The following is a 22867-nucleotide window of genomic DNA, read 5'->3' on the forward strand; positions in this document are numbered from 1 at the left end:
GTAAGTAAGTATTATATAAATATCTAAAACAGGTCGAAAAATTGCACAACAGAAGTAATTAAGTAAATAATAATATTATTATTTATTTTTGTGTCAAGCGGCCTCTTGGCGAGTTTTTGTTTTCTTAAAAATACATAAAATAAATGCCATTTTCCCAACAAGTCGGTTATTGCAGCAAATAATCAAGATTTAGGTTGCTATCTAACTTTAATATACAATAAAGGTATGTCTGCTACTTAACCTTGCATGTCAACGACACATTATTTCGAGCACATGATGGCAATATTCTAGTCATACCAATTCGAGTAAAATACCTTCTTTGAAGTTGTTGGCCGTCGCGTGAATATCGTAACAAAAAAGCAATTCAGAGCCATATCGATGTCATACGTCTTTGTTGGCACCTCGCGTGTTATAAGTATGTCGACATTCTTATTTTTGCATAATACACTCACGAGCAATGAAAAAGTTCCACCTGCCATTGTCGTTCCATATGTCACTGGAACTTTTTAATTACTTGCGAGTTATGATAAAACGGGTTTCATATAAAATTGCTGTTTTGAATTAGAGCAAATGTTGTGGAACAAAGTTTCGTGTGTGCTTAAATATACATTTACGAATACTACAAAACTATACAGAGTGTTGCAAAAGCGTTAAACTAAGTCGTAAAGGGAGCCTAAATAAGATTTCTTCTACGACTTTTGGAAATTCGAATAAAATTTACCTTGTTGGATTTAGCAATCATATTATGACAGTCACTTAAATATTAATGTAGCTCATATTCCCCTTTCAAATCAGGTGCTAACTGGATATTATTGTGTTTTAGTTTAATGACCATTTCGGTGTTATATCAAAGCACACACGAAACTTTGTTCCACAACATTTGCTCTAATTCAAAACAGCAATTTTATATGAAACCCGTTTTATCATACAAAACGCACGGTAACGCAACCAATCTAAAACGTAAGGAGAGAAACATTTTCTGGAAAATCAAAGCAATTTTCGCTCGTCAACGTAGAATGCTGCAAGTGACGTACCCATTTGTCTCGGGGCTAAGCAAGCGGCGGGCAAATGAAACCGTATCGGAACGAAACCGCACCCGTATCGCTCACCAACTGGGACTAAGGACCAGTTTCTGACATGAGTAAATGGTACTAAGCTTGAACTTAAGTTTTACTCAACGACAAGTCAGCCAATCACAGCGCTGAATTCATTACTGAAGTTCTGCTTATCGGGAAGTTCTCATGTGTGAAACTGTCAGTCAGGACGTCACCGTAGTTGGAGCGATTCATATTGCAATAGTTACCATTTTGAAATGTACATAAAGATTGTATGTGCCTCGAAGGGAGCGCGGGTGAGAATTAAAGATCACGACCTGTCAACACATATCTTAACTTCTACTATGCCATGCTTTTAGTTGGTACTTAGGTATCAACTCTTATGTTTGGTTTCACGCTAAATACATACATATACAGGGTGTTGCAAAAAGGGTAAGCCGAAAGAGGGTGACTCAGGTGGTCATTTTGAACAACTTTTGTTCTACGAGTTTTATAAATTAACGAAAAAAAACCTTTTCCATAGAAACGTTGTTGGTCACGTGACTTTTTGCTACGGAGAACGATTTATTTTTTTCGCGAATTTCCAAAACTCGTAGATCAAAAGTTGTACAGAATGACCCCTTGAGTCACCCCCTTTCGGCTTAGTATACCTTTTTTGTAGCAGCCTGTATATACGAATATGAGATTTATTAAATACAATATAACTTACTTTTACAAGAAATAAAACTAACAGTTGAGTGGAAATCAGAATCAGTCGGTATACTATACAACCATTTATACATTGAAATAAAAAAGTCACGCAATTCGGCTCGTTACAAATGGCACTCATTAGCAGCAGTAAGGCTCAAATACCTGATGTATTCGTATAATAAACTATCCTTATCTATTTTAAATAAAACAATAATTCACTTGAAAAAAAAGTTTCGAACTTAAATTATCTTATGATCTAAAATATCTTTCAGGCTGTTTTGGAATCGTTTTGTTTATTTTCATCAAATTTCAGTCTCAATTCATTCTCTATGCAGACTCAACAGTAATAATAAATATAAAATATTATATTTTATTAATTTATTTTATTGCTACATACCACTCACAAGAAATGGGTGTATTTGTAGCAGGTTTGGCGTTGCAATCTCTTCACCTGGCAGGTACTTTGATGTAAGTATTATAACGAGATAAATTTCATTTTCATTTCCCTTGAGACAGGTAGTGCAATAAAGAGCAATTACCTTCAACGTAAGAGAGCGACATGTCTCCTTTGTGCTTAGGAGTGTGTGTGTATGTGTGTGTGTGTGTGTGTGTGTGTGTGTGTGTGTGTGTGTGTGTGTGTGTGTGTGTGTGTGTGCGTGTGCGTGTTTGTGTGTTTACTAGCTGACACCTGAGATAGTTGATAACTTTTCTTTATTTTGATCGCGGCTACATGGGTTCGTTATCGACGTAGATAAACTCGTTTAATGCAGTCGTTTAATTACAGTGCCGTATTTATGGCGAATAGCGATACAGTGACGTTTATCTACATTGATAACAAACACGTGTAGCGGCATCTGAATAGATTGGAGATTTTTTTGCGAAATTATTGATGCGCCTACCACTTAACCTAATATACAACACAGGACGTTGAAAATGTTGTACAGTATGCTATAAGGGGTAACTCAGTTTGTTACTGATCAAGTTTTGAAAAAATTATCTAAGTTGGAACATTAGGTGTTTCATTATTGTTTGTAACACTCTATACCGAGTCTGATTATGGGTCGTGATGACTCTTATTACTGGAACAATTTACTCTATCCATATGTTATAACACCGTTTACGCCACCATATTATGTTTTAAATTAACTTGAAATCATTTTCTAACACAATACACTATGTCAAAAATTTGTTATATTTTTTTTTAAATAAGATAACATTGATAACTAATGTTTGCTAAACCGCAGTCTGGCAGCACCTTAATTATCTGTTAAGTTAGCCCTCTTTTGTCGCTTTTGTCACTCTCTGAAATTACGTTGACCGTCAGTTTGTAACTTTTATTCATACATAAACTAGCTTTGTTATTTAAGGCCGCAGTTATTTTAAAACAGGTTGATTTTACGGTTCCAAAGCCTAGTCTAGGCATTTAAGTATTTAAAAGCCAACAGACACTCCACTATTTTGAATAATTAAATCCACGCCAAATGTTCTCTTCACGAAGTTAACCACAGCGAAAACCGCAGAAATACTAGTAGGTATATACGGTCGAAACAGGTGCGGTATTGTCACTGCAGCCGTACACGCTACACGCTCAATTCGGGTGAGTAATGGACTAGTCGGGGAACAAATCGTGTGTCAGTAGCAGTGACGCGCCACTCGCGGATTCACTTTGCTAGCGATGACAGCACACGGCCATTGCGATGCTATTCTACGACAGCTATCACTATCGCTATACTTTTTCGTGAAATATTTTGTCTTAATGTCTAATTCGTATAACATATTTTATCGAGCTTTGGCGGGAGCTGCGAGATAAATTACGCATTGAAGACTATGTCAAGAAACTGTGAAGAAAATTACGCGTTTTGTTTACTGTCGAATCATTTTATATTCAACCTATGACAACCATTGTACCAATTAATAAAGCCACAAATCTTCTAACCGAACTAATTAAAAAATAAGAACTCAGTGATAGAAGTGGGGTGATATTTATTTTATCGAGACGTTTCTTTTACTCTGACACTCCAGCTAGTCCGTATTAAAATATCGTTGATTGTATGGCACTATATCCTAACTAATCCTAATCCTAACTAATATTATAAATGCGAAAGTAACTGTGTCTGTCTGTCTGTCTGTCTGTTACTCTTTCACGCCAAAACTACTGAACGGATTTGTATGAAATTTGGTATACATATGGTCTAGACCCTGAGAAATAACATAGGCTACTTTTTATCCCGGAATTCCCACGGGAAAACTTTTTAAGGCGAAGCGAAGCTCGCGGGAACTACTAGTATGAAGAATATATATCCTACTCTAGTTTTCTAACAATCGCTGGACGTTATCAGCTAGCAAGATAACTTTACGAAGCGGTAGAATAAATAAGCTGTCAAAATGTCTAACGAGAAAACTTGTATTGCAATAATTACACTCATGAGCAATGCAAAAGTTCCACCTGCCATTGACGTTCCATATTATGCCACTGGATTCTTTTCATTGTTCATGAGTGTAATTTATTACGATGTTACAAGTTTACACAGTATAATCCTACTTTATAATTATTTCATCTACGATCACTTAAAAACGCTCTATCAAAAAAGCAAAACTTAATCTGGTTCATACGTTTCAATCATCACTAAATCAAGATTCGCAATCATCAATAAATACAGCGCTGTGATTGGAGGAACGCTCATTAAACGAGTTTATCGACGTCGATAACAGACCCGTGCTGCGGCCGCTAGCATCAGGTCTAGTACAGGTTTGATAATTTGTCGAAAACTATAAACGTTTACGTTTTCTCGCATATTAAGTGGCGCCTCTAATGGAAATTATCATGAAACTTTTGACAGTTAATGTATGCAGATGACAGGAGAAAACATAAACATTTTCATTTTCAGAAATAGCAAAACCCGTTTTAGGGCAGGGTCACATTAATGGCAATTCGGTACTTTACCCAAACTCCCGTGCTCTCTCAGTCTTTCAGCAACTATACCTCTATGCCAAGGTGATTTCCCGGTTTATCCATGCCAGAACACTTATAAAGCGACGCGTATGACAAAGAACTGGTGGCACAGAACTGTCTAAATGCTAACAAAGGCATCTGAAACATTAGCGCTTGAGCGGGAAACGAACGTCAAACGCAGGTAGCACGGAGGATATTGTGCTCTAATAATCATGCATCTAATACTAACAATTACCTTGTTTTATAAAGACAATTCATTTTGGGTCTTAATTAAGTCACTACTTCTTAATTTTATTATTCTTTTTGTGAAGTAGTACTCTGTCTATCTATGATTGGATGGGCTGGCTGGACATATTATTTCTTCAGTTTGTGTTTATGTTCAATTCGGATTTCTGTCAATATTTTGAGATTTCGATACTAAACTTTTTTTTTTTTTGCATGACTGTGATGCCGATGGGTGCCACATAAGGAAATAGACAATATTATAATAAGGTTGTTTTTTTAACAAACTGCATTCATAGAATTTTAATTGCGTGGATAACAAGAGAATCGACCCAGTTAAACGGGGAGTCAAAAATGAGAATAATTTTCTATAAAAAATACGTAAAAAATTAAGAGAAATTGAAATAATAGTTCTATAATTGAATACAAAGCATTATACCTAGAATCATTGCGGCTAGGCATGTTAGGGACAAGCTTAGACCGCAAAAGTGATAGGGACGGGTCCACCGCCACCACACTATACCTAGGTACTTCCCTAATGTTATTATTATGTTTAATATTCAACTACAAAGACTAAAAGAGAAGTGAGTACTTAGGTACTTCCCAAAGGGTTACCCGTTGGAATTCTGAGATATAAAGTAGTTTCTTGAATACGATAAAAAACCGACTTCAAAAAACCACTAAAATGTAAGAAATAATTTAAGGTTTACACAAATTCTACTCGTATGTGACAGTACAAATATACATGAGCAGGAACTGTTCTTTTTTGATGTTGGTGCGGTGACAAAGTAATCTGAAGAAATATGGCACCAACTTCAAAAAAGATCAGTTCCTGCTCATGTATATTTGTACTGTCACATACGAGTAGAATTTGTGTAAACCTTAAATTATTTCTTACATTTTAGTGGTTTTTTGAAGTCGGTTTTTTAATTATTATTTTATTTTATAGTTTTTAGTTTATTTGCAATAATTTTCAATCAAAAGTAAGGTGCAAATGATACCAAAAAGTCCTACTAATCAATACGAATCATTCAAGCCTAAACACGAAGTAGTTGCTATATACCGTTGAGGAGTTCCCCTGACTGCCTTCCGTTTCCATCATCAGATCAGCTCAAGGTCACCATCATATTTTTTTGTTATAAGAACTATATTAACGTTCTTAATTTCATTACAATCGGTTAACATGTGCCCAAAATGAAATTCATACCCTGTTTTTACCCCCTTTACCCACCCTTGGGGGTGAACTAAAATTCTGAAAAAAAAATGGGACCACCTGGGAGCTCAATGCAATACAACAAAAAAAGAATTTTCAAAATCGGTCCATAAACGGCGGAGTAATCGGTGAACATACATAAAAAAAAATATAAAAAAAAAAGATCCCGACGAATTGAGAACCTCCTCCTTTTTTTGAAGTCGGTTAAAAAGAATGAAATAGCTAGATTTCAGATGAACTCTTCAAACCGGCTGTACTTTTCCCAGCACGCATTTGAAAACATACACTATAATCATCATATTTTATGCGAATAATAATAAAACAATACTATTGTGTTATTCCCCATTGGTGCCCTGCAGTGCGCGATATATGGCAGGGAAATGACACCTTTCTGCGACGACGCAACGCACCAATGGGGCCTCGTCCTTACTAGGAATGTCAAAAGTGATTGACAGTGTCGTTCGAAAGCAGCAGCTATACAGAATGAAGGTACCTAACGGAAACATAAATCAAATAGCACAATGGGTCACATAATAGATCCGGACACGAAAGAACTCAAGATAGGTTACTTTTAAGTTTTATTTTGTACCATATACTTTATATCTTATATCCTTTTCTAACTTTTCTTGTATCAAATCAACGGTCAAAACATAAGTAAGAACAATGCGCGATCATCGTGCAAATCATTCGAAAGTTACCCGAGCTCGGCGCCTAAAAAATAAAAAGTCTTCTATAGAAAGACAAATTAACGATCGCTAAATTAATAAAAGAAAAACTTTTAATTTCCGTGCCGGAGCCTTGTGACGATTGCACAGGTGTTTTTTTGTTTAATAAACGTTACGAGAAAGGTCAATCCTTGTTGTCAGAAGGGACAAAAGACTCAAGTTTTTCTTGGCGTTTTTTCTTTTTTCTTAAGATAAAACGCGAAAGTGGATTAAATGCATAGATAGCCGTCACCCATAAAGAGATCCAACTGTAAGATAAACCTGAGAGAAAGAATAGGGAGCTCAGTGTTTTTGTTATCAAGAAAAAAGGTTTCGTTAAAATGTCTTTTATTCAGGTACCCATTAAGATAAATTTTACTGTATAGGATAGATGATATTCTTCCACCGTGATAGTCATTTGCATTCAAAGATTCTTTTATAAGAAAAAAAGGTCTCCGGCGTTTACGCTCTACATAAATATGAGTTTTTTTTACTCAGGGGCCGTCTTAACTGGTGAGAAAATCGCAACAATACTATCGTCGAGCCATTTCTATATACTGCCATGTAAGGTGTCTCTACACGGGCGAAACGTCAACTCGTCGCGATTTTCTCGTATGTGGACACGGCTCCTTGCCTGTCACCGATGATCCACCACCGTCCACACCTAATAGTACATATTACATACTTGCTTGGCTGTGCGTAAACTGACGTTATAAAAACCATATAATGTTATTTTTAGATATAAAATGTAATTAAATTAGTTTTTAGATAAACATCGCAGGTTAAATGAAAAAATCCATTAACGTCCTATTAATGTATGTGTAGGTCATCTATTATTATTTGACGTGAATAGAAGTAATTTTCATATTGATTTTCGTTTTTAAAGAAATAGGTAGAATCATAATAAATAACATTAACAGTTGGCTGGAGCAAAATAAAAATACTAATTTTATTACCCATCATTGGATTTTCCGTTGTCAATCAAAATTAGTCTAAGCGCCGTCAGTAAACGGATTTTGATTTATGATTCAAATAGCTTCTGCCAGTGAAGTAAAAAAGTTTTTCCCACTTTTTTTTTCTTTAATGACATCCCTGGAGAATTTTGAGTGAAGTATAGATAGATACCTAGATAGAATATTCTTTATTTGCACACACACAAGAAATAAACTTACATAACTTAAATACTAACATATTTTACTCTTTTAGAAGGAAAAACTTTATTTTGTAGGTCTGTGTACAAACAAAATAAAAAAGCCTTCAACTCATAGCTGAGGTTGAGCCTTTCGATCACTGATAAAACTGCACCCTGCAATGTATAGTAAACGTGGTTACGATTCAGTGCTACATTGCAAAACCAGCAATAAAACCATGCACTTGCTGAGAAAATATTGACGTTCAGTCCGAACAAATCCCTTTATTCATCCAATATTCAGAGTGTCCTTTATTTTTGCGGAGTATGCATTAAATTTCGTATTCTCTCTAGCGTAGAAATGCCGCTGCAATTATTTGTCTTTTTATGCAGTTCGGACTTTGGAAAGCGTTTCAGCGCTTTTTCCGCTTCTTGTGGAGATGATAAAATTGAAATGGGAGCACCAGTCACTTCGTATTATAAATGCAATAACTGCTTTATAGGTACTTTCAATCTATCTACGATTAAGGTGATTTTACTTTGCAACTTTTTAATGAACCTTGCTTCTACGTGAGCTGCGTATCGCTGAATCTACAAAGACGCTGATTATACTTAATGAACCTGATTGTAATGATAGTACCTCTCCCAGAGTCTAAATTTTTCAGTTATAAAATCTCGTTTCCAATATAAATAGAAATATAGAATATCTTTGACAGTCGTAGTCTCGTGTTATCGTGCCCGGTAAAAAAAACAATAATATGAAAATGGCCGACATTGCGTAATGGACGGATGGATGTGTAAGGGACGTGTGTACAGATCATGATATTCATGATCATGACGACAGCACAACCGCTACGTTCTCCATAAGTGGGAGTAGAAAGAAGTATTGATAGGCATACGAAAACTGCGGCCCCTCTTTTCATATTATTTAATTATCTGCGAGTGTTATACACAGTTTTCTAACAATTTTTAACCGACTTCAAAAAAAGGAGGAGGTTCTCAATTCGTCGGGATATATTTTTTTATATGAGGATATTCAACTATAATAGTTTTTAAACAAAGCATGTTAACGCGTGGAAAATTTAATGTAACAATATATCATCTAATCAAGAAACAATTACCTAGTACCTAATCCTGTAAATCTAACACACGTGACGGCCACTGCTAGACATGGGTCTCTTTCAAAGGGGTGTCACAGGCCTAGCCACAACTGGCTTGATGCCTTGAAAGATTAGTTTAGCTTACGGAAAACGAACGGGGTCACTTTATGTGACGAAAAAAGTTTCGGAGCGCTGCTGCGCGAACCCCGACTCTATCTCGTTGTATCGAACGTAGCGATTGCATTAGAGCTCTTGTTCGTTCGTTTTTTGTCTAGCTAGGTACTTAAAGTCCAGCAGTGTGATTTGAAGGTACCTATCTATAGTAGGACATAAATTAATATCTTGTCCAAACACTATTACTGCTAGCATAATAAACTATATATCAATCTCAGCCTAGCTAATCAGGCACATCACATTATTAACATCCATATCGTAAAGGTAAGTATATTCTAAGAAATGTATTTAAAAAATAATATGGAAATACGGAGGTAAATCAAGATGGGAAAGTTATTACAGAAGTCTCTTTAGATTCATTGATGGGTATGAATAAGGTAATATTGAAACGACGACATCACGCCCCTCCGGTCAAAGGTCGAAAAGAACCTTCTCTATCATAAATCTTCATATTTTCAGCAAAGCGACCAAATGGACTTCATCCATCTTCGGAAATGAAAATTTTCGCGAACTTTGTTAAAAGCTTTGCATTTTATTTTTACAGATATTTCCTTGTATCAAAGTTTGAGTGTGTTATAGGTACGTAAGTACCTACTTGTTTCGAACTTCGTCGTCGATATTAACTTCCCTAACTAGTTATCATTTCATAGACTCGGTATTTAGGTAGATACAAAAACATGAATAAATTATTCGTTTAAAATATTTTTTGGAACCACTGAACCAATACAGGAGTGCTTTAGGAACAACTGTACAACTTAGTCTTAGCTGTACCTAAAACAACTGTACAACTTAGTATGGACGTCCGAACAAAACATAATACAACGTTATGATCCCTAAATTTCTCAAAAGACAGAAACATACTCGTAAATAAAAAGTTCACAAAAATTAAACACTTAACAAACATTATCGCGCGGCGGATAAAATATTCAGATGTTTCAGAACATCTCATTGTCATCTTTCACGTTCTTTATGACGTAATATAATATTATGTCCACCCCAACCACGCCCCATTATCTCTTAAAAGGGCCTACTGCAGCTCTTCTTCTTAGGTTGATTTTAAAAATTCAAGGGAACGCCACTTCTTGCCAACTGGGGCCTCCGGGTCTATTTAGTTAGTCCCCTGTGCTGTGCGGAGTGGCGAAAATATTCAATGGCCCTTTTCTAAAGAAAAACAGCTAATGGTGTAGGAAAGTTGCCGGAATAAGATCCGCGCCGTAAACCCTTAACAGTTTAAGGCGTCGTGTTGTGAAGTGGAAAATTGGTCGTGCTGTCTTTGCTTTTAGGTATGTTGGGTTTGTTATGTTAATTTGTTATCTATCAAATCAAAGGTAACAGAATTTTTGTTTTAACTTTATTTGTGAGATCTGATACGGATTGACATGACAATTGGATTAATTATAATTACTTACCTATTTTCATTATTACAGAATGTCTAGCCTACAATATGAGTAAAAAATTAATACCTAATTATGAGTAAAAAAAAAATTTGATCGCCAAACAGTTTTAAATCTACGTTTTTGAAGCTTGAGCGTCGTGGGTACCAAAGTTAAGAAGAATCATTAAGATTTATAATGACTTATAATAAAAGGACTATTTTAATATTCTTTTATATATTATAAGAACTTACAATAATATACATATTCAACGTAGGTAAACTGCCTTTCACAAAGTTACTTTACGAGGCAAGCATAGGAACATTTCTGCATTCACCTCTACATTTCATCCTAATAGAGGCGAGACCTACGACCTTATCTTTGTTTCCGAATTCAATAAACATAAACACTCTGTACAATCCATGTGATGTATTGGCTCAATCGCCTTTGTACTAACAAAGGCAGACGAGACTCCTTGCCACCTATTTATCTCCGACCGCTTGCAAACAGGACCGACATATACGTACAGCTGACGTACAAAGCGTAATCACAATCAAAGCGGACTCAAAATAGCGTAGCTCTCTCTGATTGTTGCATTCCGCTTTGCCGATCGTGATTTCAACAAATTGACGTTTTGGTCAGTTTAAGAATGTACTCAAAATAGAGGTATAAATAGGTCACCAAAAGTTAGGGAGTTTTGGACGGCCGAAGCTCGGATCCACAAACACAATGCAATTTGAATGGTCTGATTTCCCGCATAAAGTTCTTCTGTAGCCAATCGTGATGCATTTCTCTCAGCATTCAAAGACCCTAATAACTTACAACTTTTCTGGACGTCTTTCTAAATGTGTTTTGTTCTTTTGTTACAGATTAATCGCAATAACGGTGAACTAGAGGGGTGACTCGCAAAAATGTAATTAAAAAGTTGTGGAGTGTGTGTTTATTATTTTATGACCATCATCAAGTATGGAGTGTGTACATTGGAGTCCCACAAGGGTTCTCGCGTTGTGGATGCTTTTAATTGGGAGCTTCAATATTGCAGGTCAGTTCATTTTTAGTTTTTACTTTACAGCGCGCGCTTTAATAACATATTTCTAATAAAAACTTATGTACACAATATATTTTTAAGCAATAAATTGAAATGAAATCAAATCATTCGTTATTGGTCGGCAATTTCAAATTAAATGATGCACAAGTAATTTTTTTTTTTCATAAAACCTACAATTTTATTTTCCTTCCTAAACTTTAACGTTTACGGCATGGTAATAAGGTATTATTTGCGTCGTTAACACCGCAGTGAGGCGGTTGGAGCAATCTTGTCGTGACAGCGTGCTAGGATCTCCATCAAGCAGGAGTTAGGGTGACAGCGACGACGAGCCTCGGAACAATAAATCTTTTGCCATGATTCACAAGAGTCATACTTTTTCTCGTTAGTCGGCGATCTTGATTGATTGTATCTGCTCCTGGAATCAGATAACGCTGAGGTTAAGTTCTACTTTTAATCCCGCATTATGAGTATTAAGTTGAAAAAATCTTCTATCTTGCTCAGTATGCTGGGGACGCGTGATCATTGAGTAAGTTTATGCTAAATTGAAAGGCCGAGAGAAGTGTTGTGGTACGATACTGTTCACCAAGCACTACCGACCATTGCAACGATTTTAATAGCTATGCTAATAACAAACACAAATAATTTTGTCTTCAGAAGTATCTTTAAACACAAATTAATGTGTATAAGAGTCTTTACATTTTATAAACTTTCCATTTGAATAACGATTGATACATTATGTTACGATTTCAACAATGTAATATTTATTAACTCCAGTATTCAACATTGTTTTCAGTATTTAAAATGCTTTTAACAACTTTAAGAGCCCTTAAACCGAAAGTGGGTTGCTTCACAGAATATAGAGTATAAAAAGTGCTGTAAACTAGATTGCACTAAAAATAGTTGCAGCATAAGAATTTAATTAACAGAAAATATGTGTGTGTTGGTGGTAGAAGGAACTTTTAGTAGGGCACGGGTTGCATAACATTTGCCGGCCAAGTTTGCGTTTTACAATAGAATTTTTTCATGCTGCCAGATTTAATAGCAGCAGAAATTGAGTTTTTAAAGTACCACTTTGAATATATATTTGATGGCACAACAACAGTATAATCATGACCTCATGAGCTTTATTTACCTTTATAATTAATAGTTTAATTCTTTTTTCTGGTTGTTCACCCAAAAAGTCAAGAATGTTATGTGTACATTTATTATTTGTGTATGCTTTTGACATTGTAGGTTCTTAGAAAAAAAACATTAATTTATTTATTTAAAACCTGTAACAAGACTGCTAACCGTTTTCCCGCGAAAACAAATCGCGCGCCGAAAACGGTTAGCGTCCCACGCCGCCGCGCCGTTTTCCTGCGCATCTCTACTGCGCAGACCGCGTCCCGCGTCCTCCCCTTCACCCGCGCGCACCCCCGCGCTCGCGCCACCGGCCAGCGAAGCCCGCGCAGTCAGTCGCGGCTAACTCGTTCCCGGCTACACCACGCTCGTTTGCGCCTTCGCGGTCATTAATGTTAATAGATAATTGCTCTAAAACTACCTCACTTACTTACACCGTGTCTGTAGAACCTGACAATATAAGTTTCATTGTGTATACCCTGAGTTTTGTGTTATTCGTCATCACTCCCCATAGAGATCTCATAGTGGCGCCCAAACTATGAGATGAGTCCTATCGTGGGAGTAGTAGGGAATAACACAATCTCAGGGTAAAACACAATGTAAACTATATTGTCAGGTTCTACAGACACGGTTAGGTAAGTGAGGTAATCTTAAAGCAATAAACTTAATGTCCGCAAGGAGCGCGAGCGAGCGTGTAGCCGGGAAACGGGTTGGCGCCGACTGACTGCGCGGGCTTCGCTGGCCGGTGGCGCGAGCGCGGGGTGCGCGCGGGTGAAGGGGAGGACGCGGGACGCGGTCTGCGCAGTAGAGCTGCGCAGTAAAACGGCGCGCACCCCGCGCTCGCGCCACCGGCCAGCGAAGCCCGCGCAGTCAGTCGGCGCCAACCCGTTTCCCGGCTACACGCTCGCTCGCGCTCCTTGCGGACATTAAGTTTATTGCTTTAAGATTACCTCACTTACCTAACCGTGTCTGTAGAACCTGACAATATAGTTTACATTGTGTTTTACCCTGAGATTGTGTTATTCCCTACTACTCCCACGATAGGACTCATCTCATAGTCGGCGCCAAACCGTATTCCCGGCTGGATCACGCTCTCTCTTGTGCCGCTTCGGAAATTAGTTTTTACGCAAGATTACCACGCTTACCTAATTTACCTATTATAATAGTGCATAGTGTTATCATAGTCTCCCACTGTTGTGCATAGTTTTCTCATAGTGGCGCCCAACTAGTGGAGACACGAAACTGTAATTGTGAGTGCGAACTGTTATTGCAAGAAACAATATGCCAGCGGAAAAGGAAGAGCGAAGCGTCGTGACCTCGACGAAGACGACAGCAGCGGCACCGCCGGCGAGACCACGGTAATGCCCCGCCCAGGCGGCGGCGCGCCCGCCGAGCACGTGGCGGTTGTCCCTACCGCAGCGAGCGACCTCCCCGCCGCGCCCGGCGCGCCCCACGCGCACGAGCAGAACGCGGCACGCGGGTCCCCTGCGGTACGCGCCCCCCCCGCCACGCCCGGCGCGTCGCACGAGCAAGCTGCGCGCGGCCGCCCTGCCTCGGCTGTCTCGGCTGGCCCGCCCTACGCGTCCTACGAGGATGCTGCGCGCGGCCGCCCTGCCTCGGCTGACTTGGCTGGCCCGCCCTACGCGTCCTACGACTACCGGCCTTGACGACGATGACGACCGCAGCTGCACCGGCGAGAGGAAGGTGATGACCCGCCCCGGCGCGCCCAGCGTGCCCGCGGCGCGCGCTCCCGCCGCCTCCCCCGCCGTCCCTGACGCGCCCGCCACGCACGACGCGCTATACGAGTACGCGGCGCGCAGCCTCCCCGCTACACTCGACGCGTTCGTCTCCGTGCTGCTGGACACCGTCGCCAAGGCCGCCAAGACCTACCGCGTCTTTATGGAGAGGACGGTGATGACCCGCCCCGGCGCGCCCAGTGTGCCCGCGGCGCGCGCTCCCGCCGCCTCCCCTGCCACGCACGACGCGCCCGCCACGCACGACGCGCCCTACGAGTAAGCGGCGTGCAGCCCCGCGGCGCGCGCTACCCCCGCCGCGACCGCCGCTATACTCGACGCGTTCGCCTGCGTAACGGCGGCGCAGCTCTCTGTCTTCATGGAGAGGACGGTGATGACCCGCCCCGGCGCGCCCAGCGTGCCCGCGGCGCGCGCTCCCGCCGCCTCCCCTACCAGCACACGGAGCCCGGCCGCCCGCCTCGTCAGGCAGAGCTGGCCCGCCCGGTGCCTTCCACCAGCACACGGAGCCCGGCCGCCCGCCTCGTCAGGCAGAGCTGGCCCGCCCGGTGCCTTCTGGGAGCACACGGAGCCCGGCCGCCCGCCTCGTCAGGCAGAGCTGGCCCGCCCGGTGCCTTCTGGGAGCACACGGAGCCCGGCCGCCCGCCTCGTCAGGCAGAGCTGGCCCGCCCGGTGCCTTCTGGGAGCACACGGAGCCCGGCCGCCCGCCTCGTCAGGCAGAGCTGGCCCGCCCGGTGCCTTCTGGGAGCACACGGAGCCCGGCCGCCCGCCTCGTCAGGCAGAGCTGGCCCGCCCGGTGCCTCCTACCAGCACGCAGCGCGCGGCGCGCAGTACCCCCGCGCGCGCAGAACCCCTGCGCAGACCACCCCACCGTCCGACCATCAGTGTTCTCGAGGACGACGAACAGTTTAGGGGGAGGACCAGGGCTGTCACCGTGCTACTCCGAACGCGAGGGCGCTTAGTTCGGACTAGAGGGGGAGGATGTAACAAGACTGCTAACCGTTTTCCCGCGAAAACAAATCGCGCGCCGAAAACGGTTAGCGTCCCACGCCGCCGCGCCGTTTTCCTGCGCATCTCTACTGCGCAGACCGCGTCCCGCGTCCTCCCCTTCACCCGCGCGCACCCCCGCGCTCGCGCCACCGGCCAGCGAAGCCCGCGCAGTCAGTCGCGGCTAACTCGTTCCCGGCTACACCACGCTCGTTTGCGCCTTCGCGGTCATTAATGTTAATAGATAATTGCTCTAAAACTACCTCACTTACTTACACCGTGTCTGTAGAACCTGACAATATAAGTTTCATTGTGTATACCCTGAGTTTTGTGTTATTCGTCATCACTCCCCATAGAGATCTCATAAACCTCAATTAATATCTTCCTAAACTAAGCTGTTGACTAAACAGAAAACAATTCTTTAACTCACGGAGCTCGATAGTTAAAGTACGGGCAACTAGCAATTGACTCGCAATTCAGTTAAACAAAGTAAATAATGCACTTTGCAAATTGCGCTCACCTTTCCGTTGAATATTAACAACTAGTACCGTCACGACGCCGTATTTCAAAATGCTAGGTAATGTTGTTTCAATTGGAGCACAATTTTCTGTACCTCCAGCATTGCAATTCTGTAAAATCAGACATCTCACTTCGATCTTCATTCTCCCTTCACTTTTCACTTCACATTCGAACAGTTAAATTATGATATGTCATCTCATACATTACCTATTTGTCAAAATTTCGAAATTAGATGTGTCTACGGAAATTACAGAATGTCAATTTGAAAACTCACTCCGGATTCAGAATCGAGTTTGGACTATTAGCTTTATAGAATCGCAATGCTGTAGGTTCTGAATTGTGAATTTTCAATTCTTTATTGCATACCATAATTACTGTTGCGTAGCAGAATGTAAAAATAAATTAGATAAGTGATCTTTATGGACCCGGGAGGGCACAGCAATTTTCTAAATAGGAGAAGGTAGGAGGAGGACTTAGCAATGGCATAAATTATATTATGAATAGGAAAGTTTCATGCAACTTTGAAATATACAGAGAGTTAGTGAGTAAAATTCTAACAAATGTAAAATTAAAATACCTATAATTCCAAGGTGTCAGAAACTAAATATTCCAAGGTGGCAGAAACAATAACGGCCGCAATATTTTAACCTTTTTGCTATTAACTTAGGCGAACAACCAATAAAATATTTGAACCTTTTCTACCATTACGGCTATAAAATTAGGAATAAGCAACAGTTAAACAATTGCACAGCTCTCCAGAATAGTCTAACTAAACGCGTGGTTAGAGTTCATTAGCGTGATTGCTTCCAGCAATTTTTATTCTTGCCGAAGTACCTAAGTGTTGAATGGAAGGAGGTGCTTACATTGCTTAGTGCTCTTCACCGACTGTTTCCAGTAAGTGTTACGAATGGGGGCGCGTTTGCTAAGTGATTTTATTTTGTTTTGTGCGCTTACCGAATGGAGAGTTATTGTCTGCACTGTATATTCTGCTACGTAGATAGATACTCGATCCTCCCCCGGTGTAGGTATTTTAATGAATACGACTGAGATGATACCATAAATAAGCTTTTTACTGGCATTTGTATCTGTATTCTTGTGGTGTTAGTAGCAAAAGTAGCAAGTAAACTTAAAAAATGCAACAATAATATACATAAAATGCGTGCATAGTTTGTGGGCCAAAAGTTTTTTGGACAATGAGTTTATGTATCAATTCACTGGTGATGGATGGACCGTTACATTCTCGTGCGAAAGAAAGCATAAAACCGTCCATAAATACCAACTTACATAGCACCACGTGTACAACTGAGGACTGTAACTACTTTTGGCTTAACATCAGTAGGTAAGTAGGCTTTGAGAAACCTACATATAACAGTAAAATGTATTTCACAGCATCAATATCATCTTCTACAGCAAGATTATTTTGTCTTAGCCCACACAAGATGTAGTTTACGGCTAAGACTTCAGTTTAATAGAGTTTTAAAAATAAAACTTTTTACGAGGAAAGTCTTTTGAGCCCACATCCCCTGAAAATTACCTTTCAGGTTCGCAGTGAGCCACGTGTATTTATGGGCTAAGCCTGTTTGAAAAGGTTTATTTTAGATTTTACAACATTTCCGTTTTCATGCACCTTACTGAATGAGTTAAACATTTCGGTCACATGCCCAATTATGAATAAAGGTAATAAAATAAAAAAGTTTATATTTTAATAGGTACAGGTGTTGCAAAAGTGGTATACCAAGTCAAGAGGGACGACTCAGGAGGTAATTCTGAACAACTGATTGGTAGTTTTATTTATTATTGCTAGAAAGCCGAAAGGAGGTACAATTCATTAATTGGCATTAATTTTTCTTCATAACATTTTGTTTTTTCCGTCGTGGTCAAAACATTAGCTCCATGTCAAAACGTGTCTAGCCTAACCTTAGCAAGGTCACCAAAATTGTTATTATTTGCAAGCACGCCACATGTGTAACCCAGTTCCCTTCGAAGCAGAATTACCCGATAACCTTAAGGGTGACATTGCCATAGCTCTTGCAGCACAGATTGCTCGCGCCCGCGGACAGCCGAGTAAGATTCCAGCAAGATTTATTTCCTCCCGCAGTTGCCGGGAAATGTGTGGACAATAATAAAATACATTTTCTTCCTAAGTGTCCTCGAATATATTCTTTTGTACGGATGCTGTAGGAATGAACTTTGCCGTTTTTATGCCATACGAACATAATAATAATATGGTCGCGACTACAATACACGAACTGCTTGTCAGAGATGCCCGCAAGAGCCTACCACTTTTCGGAGTACAGTTTTGCAATCAATCGATAGGATGCAAGCCGTATCGCTGATTAGGATTGAGTATAATGCACTTAGGGTACACAATTTAGATTCTATGTAGATGTGCAGGTTGCCTCACGATGTTTTCCTTTACCATAAGAGCACGCGTGGTGTGAATGTAATTAAATTCCTTAATTCTTCTTTTTGCGTGTCAGTGTGGTGAATGCTGGTTAAATTCCAAATTCATGGGTACATGTCAGGATTTGAACACTCGGTCACTCTAACGGGAGGACAAGGTCTCGTTAAGCCACCATGGCTCTAAATGCCAGTGAAGTATTAAATAAACATATTTTTAATTATTATTTTAGATACCTCAGGTCCTGAAGTCCTGAGTAGTCCTGACCAACATACGCATGGACAGTAAATTATACCGGCATTCTTTTTTAGCTTTTGAGATACGGAACCCTAAAAAAATATAAGTACATAATTAAGTTTCGCATAACACCTTCGCCGCATCACGTAAATCGATAACAAGGTATAACGATCAACCACTCGCACGAATCGGCATAAAAGCTGGTGTAAATTGCGATTATATTGAAATGTCGAGCGGCCAATCAAAATTCCAATCTCGTCATTGGACATAAAATCATCAACATGGAAAAGCGATTCTGAATTGGTTTACAACATTAATAAAAAGCACCAGCATTGTTTCAACGCGACTATTTTAGCATATCCCACCTAATTGGAATTGAAGCGCTACCGTATTGTTTTACATTCCCGCAACCTGAGTCTTCATTATAATTGTAATTTGGTTGGTTGATTGTTGGCAATAAAATCCATTGATATTATTGACTGTGAACAAATCTATAAACTTATCCATCGAGCAGTGTAAACTCCTTTGTTATTAGAACTTAAGTTAATACACCTGAGCATATTTCGACTCCTGTTTACGCTCATAATTAAACATACCTATGCTGTACCTATTGCAAATTTTATACACCATATAAATTAAGAGAAAATAATAGGCCTTGTCGCTAAGAGCAATCTCTTACGGCAACTTTGAAGCAACGATAACTATCAGTGGGCAAAGCACCTATGGAAGTCTTTTCTTTTGTACTTGAATTTAAAGGAATAATGTTATGTATCTTCTTTGTGTCTGAGTTATTTATAATTATTACCAATAATTATTAAATATCATATTAAATATATATCGCGACCACAAATACCTAATGATCAACATTGTGCACGCACTTATTTCCCTACAGCCATTATGGAACGTACAGTACTTATTCAGTACACGCAATAACAGTCGCCGAGGGAGTGGGCGACGCAACAAAATTGCTTTCGTGAATTGGGACATTTATATAGAAAATTTGAATGAACTCATCCGGAAAGCATTTGTAAATCGCTCTCGTGTGAAATTAGGGAGCCGACTGTACATATAAAATGATGATTGTAATTGGTTGAGGGTCTCGTCAAACGCTTAGCGGTTCACTCGAAAAATGTGAGTTGGTTTAGTTTTTATTTCATTGTGTTCCTCAAAAACGAAGTATTTTATTCCCGCGAGCTTTGTTTTCGCTTTAAAAGGTTTTCTCGTTACGGGAATTCCGGGATAAAAAGATTATAATGAATATAGTTAATTCAGGGTTTCAGCTTGCTGTAGGTAGGTACAAATAAATTTATTTTCCATAGTAAAAAAGTCACGTGACCAACAAAGTTTCTATGGAAAATCGTTTTTTTTTTCACGAATTTTCAAATTCTGATTTCAGTTTCAGGCTTAGATATACCATGCTGCACATGTAGGTTTCGGCTTAGTATACCGTTTTTTCAACACCCTGTATAATCGAATAAGGATGAGACCAAAAAGTGTATGGCCCTGGCTTTTGGCCTAGCTTTTGATTATGGTAATGGCAATTAGTTCATAAAAGTTATTACTCAAGTGAAAACTAAATATTTTCCAGCAGCGCACTCGTTCTTTGTGAAGTTTGGAATGAAACTGTATCTGAAAAGAAATAATGGATCACAAATAAAAGTTTCTTGAACATTTAATTAAATAGAGAACACTTGAAGCGTACTAGTTAGTGGAGTAGGTTACAAGAGCACTACAACAAACTACGGTTCGTAATACTATTAAGGGTCAGAATTAGACGCAAAAGAATTCAAATTATTATAAAACTGACTGTTTTATAAGTACTATACAATGTACAGGTAATTACCTAACTATTAATATATTTATAAAATCCTGTCTCCTGACTTAGAATCTACGTACCGTCCACACCGCTGCTTCTAAAAGCTTCAAATTTGCCACATAGAATCCTAGGGCGATCGTTTTGTGCCTGAGAATAAGAATGACGAATATGATTGGTCTCGTGTGAGGATTTTTTGCTTCTAATCTATTGGAACTAGAATTTACGAGTGTGATAAGCCGTATTGTAATCCAAAACAGAGCAGCCTTTCTAGATATTTTTCCCACGCACCCAATGAATGTAATAGAATTTGAGATAAGTAAATTTAAAACTATTTTTTTCTAGAGAATATCCAATATTTATATGAGAATTTTCATAATATTATTTATACTTACGACAAATTTAATATTCAGTTATTAACCGCTCATCATTTTAGATTTGTCATTTGAAAGAATATTAGAATAGGAAAAGTGAATTGAGTCTCATATTTCAACGGATTCTAATTTGCGTATTCAAATCGGTTTCAATATTGAAATAGCGCCATTTATTTGCATGTGATTTCTTTTGAAATAGTAATCAGAAAACGTACTATGGCGGTGAGAAAACAAAGTGACTTTTATATTGAAGAAGAACCTATTCGAAGGACGACATATCCGAGCACATTACATTCCGAGCGGTAGGTACACATTGTGTTGGTATTATTTCCCATCCCATCGCTTATTCTATCACTAAAACGTTTTCTATCGTTTTTGGTTATATTTTTTTCCTCGAACGAATACAGAACGACCTTTTGTTCCCTTACAATATTTTCAGGGACTTTCTTCAGTACTTTTGTTTCAATAATAGCTTTCGTCTACACTCAGAAATCTTGTTTTGAAAGATACATAATTATTTTTTACTTACTACCTTTTCATTCTCTACCGTATGATTTGTAACTAATTTGACTTAAATGCTAACAAATATGCTACTTTCACCCTAACCTTACTCAAAATGTTGACAACAAGCCACCTGTTCTCAAATGTTATATTCTGCCTACTGGTTACTCACGGCACAGGCTTAGCCTAGTGTGAGAACTCCAGCTACCATAGTTTTTAATCTGGTCCAAATAATTTAAAACTGTTTTACCTATATCCACAACACATTTATTAAGATAACCTGTGTTAATTTTTTGGTTAAATAAATATTTTTGATTTTCATTCTACATTTTCAATTAATTTAAATAAGTAACAACACCAGCAGTGCAACAACTATGAGCGGACTTTTTTTTTCCGAGATCACTGCACGTGCAAGTGACTTACGAATACTTGTAATTACCTATATGATTATTAAATTGAACCCCGAAGTTGCCATGGACACTTTGCATATCGAATCTATAATGTGAGTAGATTATGTATTGTATTGTAGATTAGTTAACTGTTTATACGGAACAAGCAAAAAACTGTATTAAATACAAAGTCTATGCACTACCTAGGTACATCACGGGTGCATCTGACTTTCTTTCCACACGGGTGCTGTTTGCAAAGCTCTGTAGTGCAGCGAAACAAAAATCTGTAACTTTGGATATAGGTCAGGCGTTAAACTTTTTAACACAAAGAACGCCGGTTTTCACCTCCACAGGCTAAATACACAAACGAGCAATGAAACAGTTCCAGTGGTAATAGCATCAAATTACTCCTAAACGGAAAGCGGAAAACCAGCTTAATGACGCAATGTTGAAGTACATTTATCAGCGCATCAGAATACTAACAATAAAAACTTATAATATATTAAACATACCTAAATCTGTTCAAATTTTAAATCATATGATAAAAAAAAAAAACGTTCATTTTGTAAGTGGAACTTTTTCATTGCTTACGCACTCATATTTTATATTATTATCGCGCCTCAAATGTTTCCTTCCAGAGACTTGGACTTTACTTTAATTTATTTTTTTATCTTGATTCTACTGATTCATTCATACAAAAATTAAGATAATACTCACATCCAGTAGTTCTACCCATAAATTGCCATTCCCCCTCTAACCTAGGGCTCAACCGAAGGCCAGCGATACGATTTGAAAACGCGTTGCCGGCCTTTTATTATTTTTTCCGCTTTGTTCCTTTTGAATAAGGCCACGTTCATATTTCAACCTTAATGGTGGTCACAGAAAAAGAAACGTAAGAAATAGTGTTATAGAAACGCTCGCCCGAATATGGTAATGAAACGGTTGAAATTATATAATTTGCACCTGCTGGGAACTTGATGATTAATGAAAAATTATTTATATTAATACAGGTACATAGGTACATACAACCTACCTAATATACATTTTCTTTAAATTATAAATCGTTGCTGCACAAAAAATGTTCATAGGTTCTTACAATTAAGTTTTAACATAAG

At 39.0% G+C, this 22867-nt stretch overlaps 1 protein-coding gene across 1 annotated transcript in view; it reads left to right on the forward strand.

Moving 5' to 3' along the window:
* The window catches only part of LOC105388554 (synaptogenesis protein syg-2), a 112490-nt gene that overhangs the window by 25560 nt on the left and 64063 nt on the right, over nucleotides 1-22867 (forward strand). Inside the window, exon 2 of the mRNA XM_048625129.1 lies at nucleotides 11483-11655. Within this exon, the coding sequence (XP_048481086.1) occupies nucleotides 11580-11655 (76 nt within the window). The 5' untranslated portion in view covers nucleotides 11483-11579. The remainder of the gene's footprint in view (nucleotides 1-11482; nucleotides 11656-22867) is intronic.

Source organism: Plutella xylostella, chromosome 13 (assembly GCF_932276165.1).
Source record: "Plutella xylostella chromosome 13, ilPluXylo3.1, whole genome shotgun sequence".
In the NCBI taxonomy this organism is placed as follows: Eukaryota; Metazoa; Arthropoda; class Insecta; order Lepidoptera; family Plutellidae; genus Plutella; species Plutella xylostella.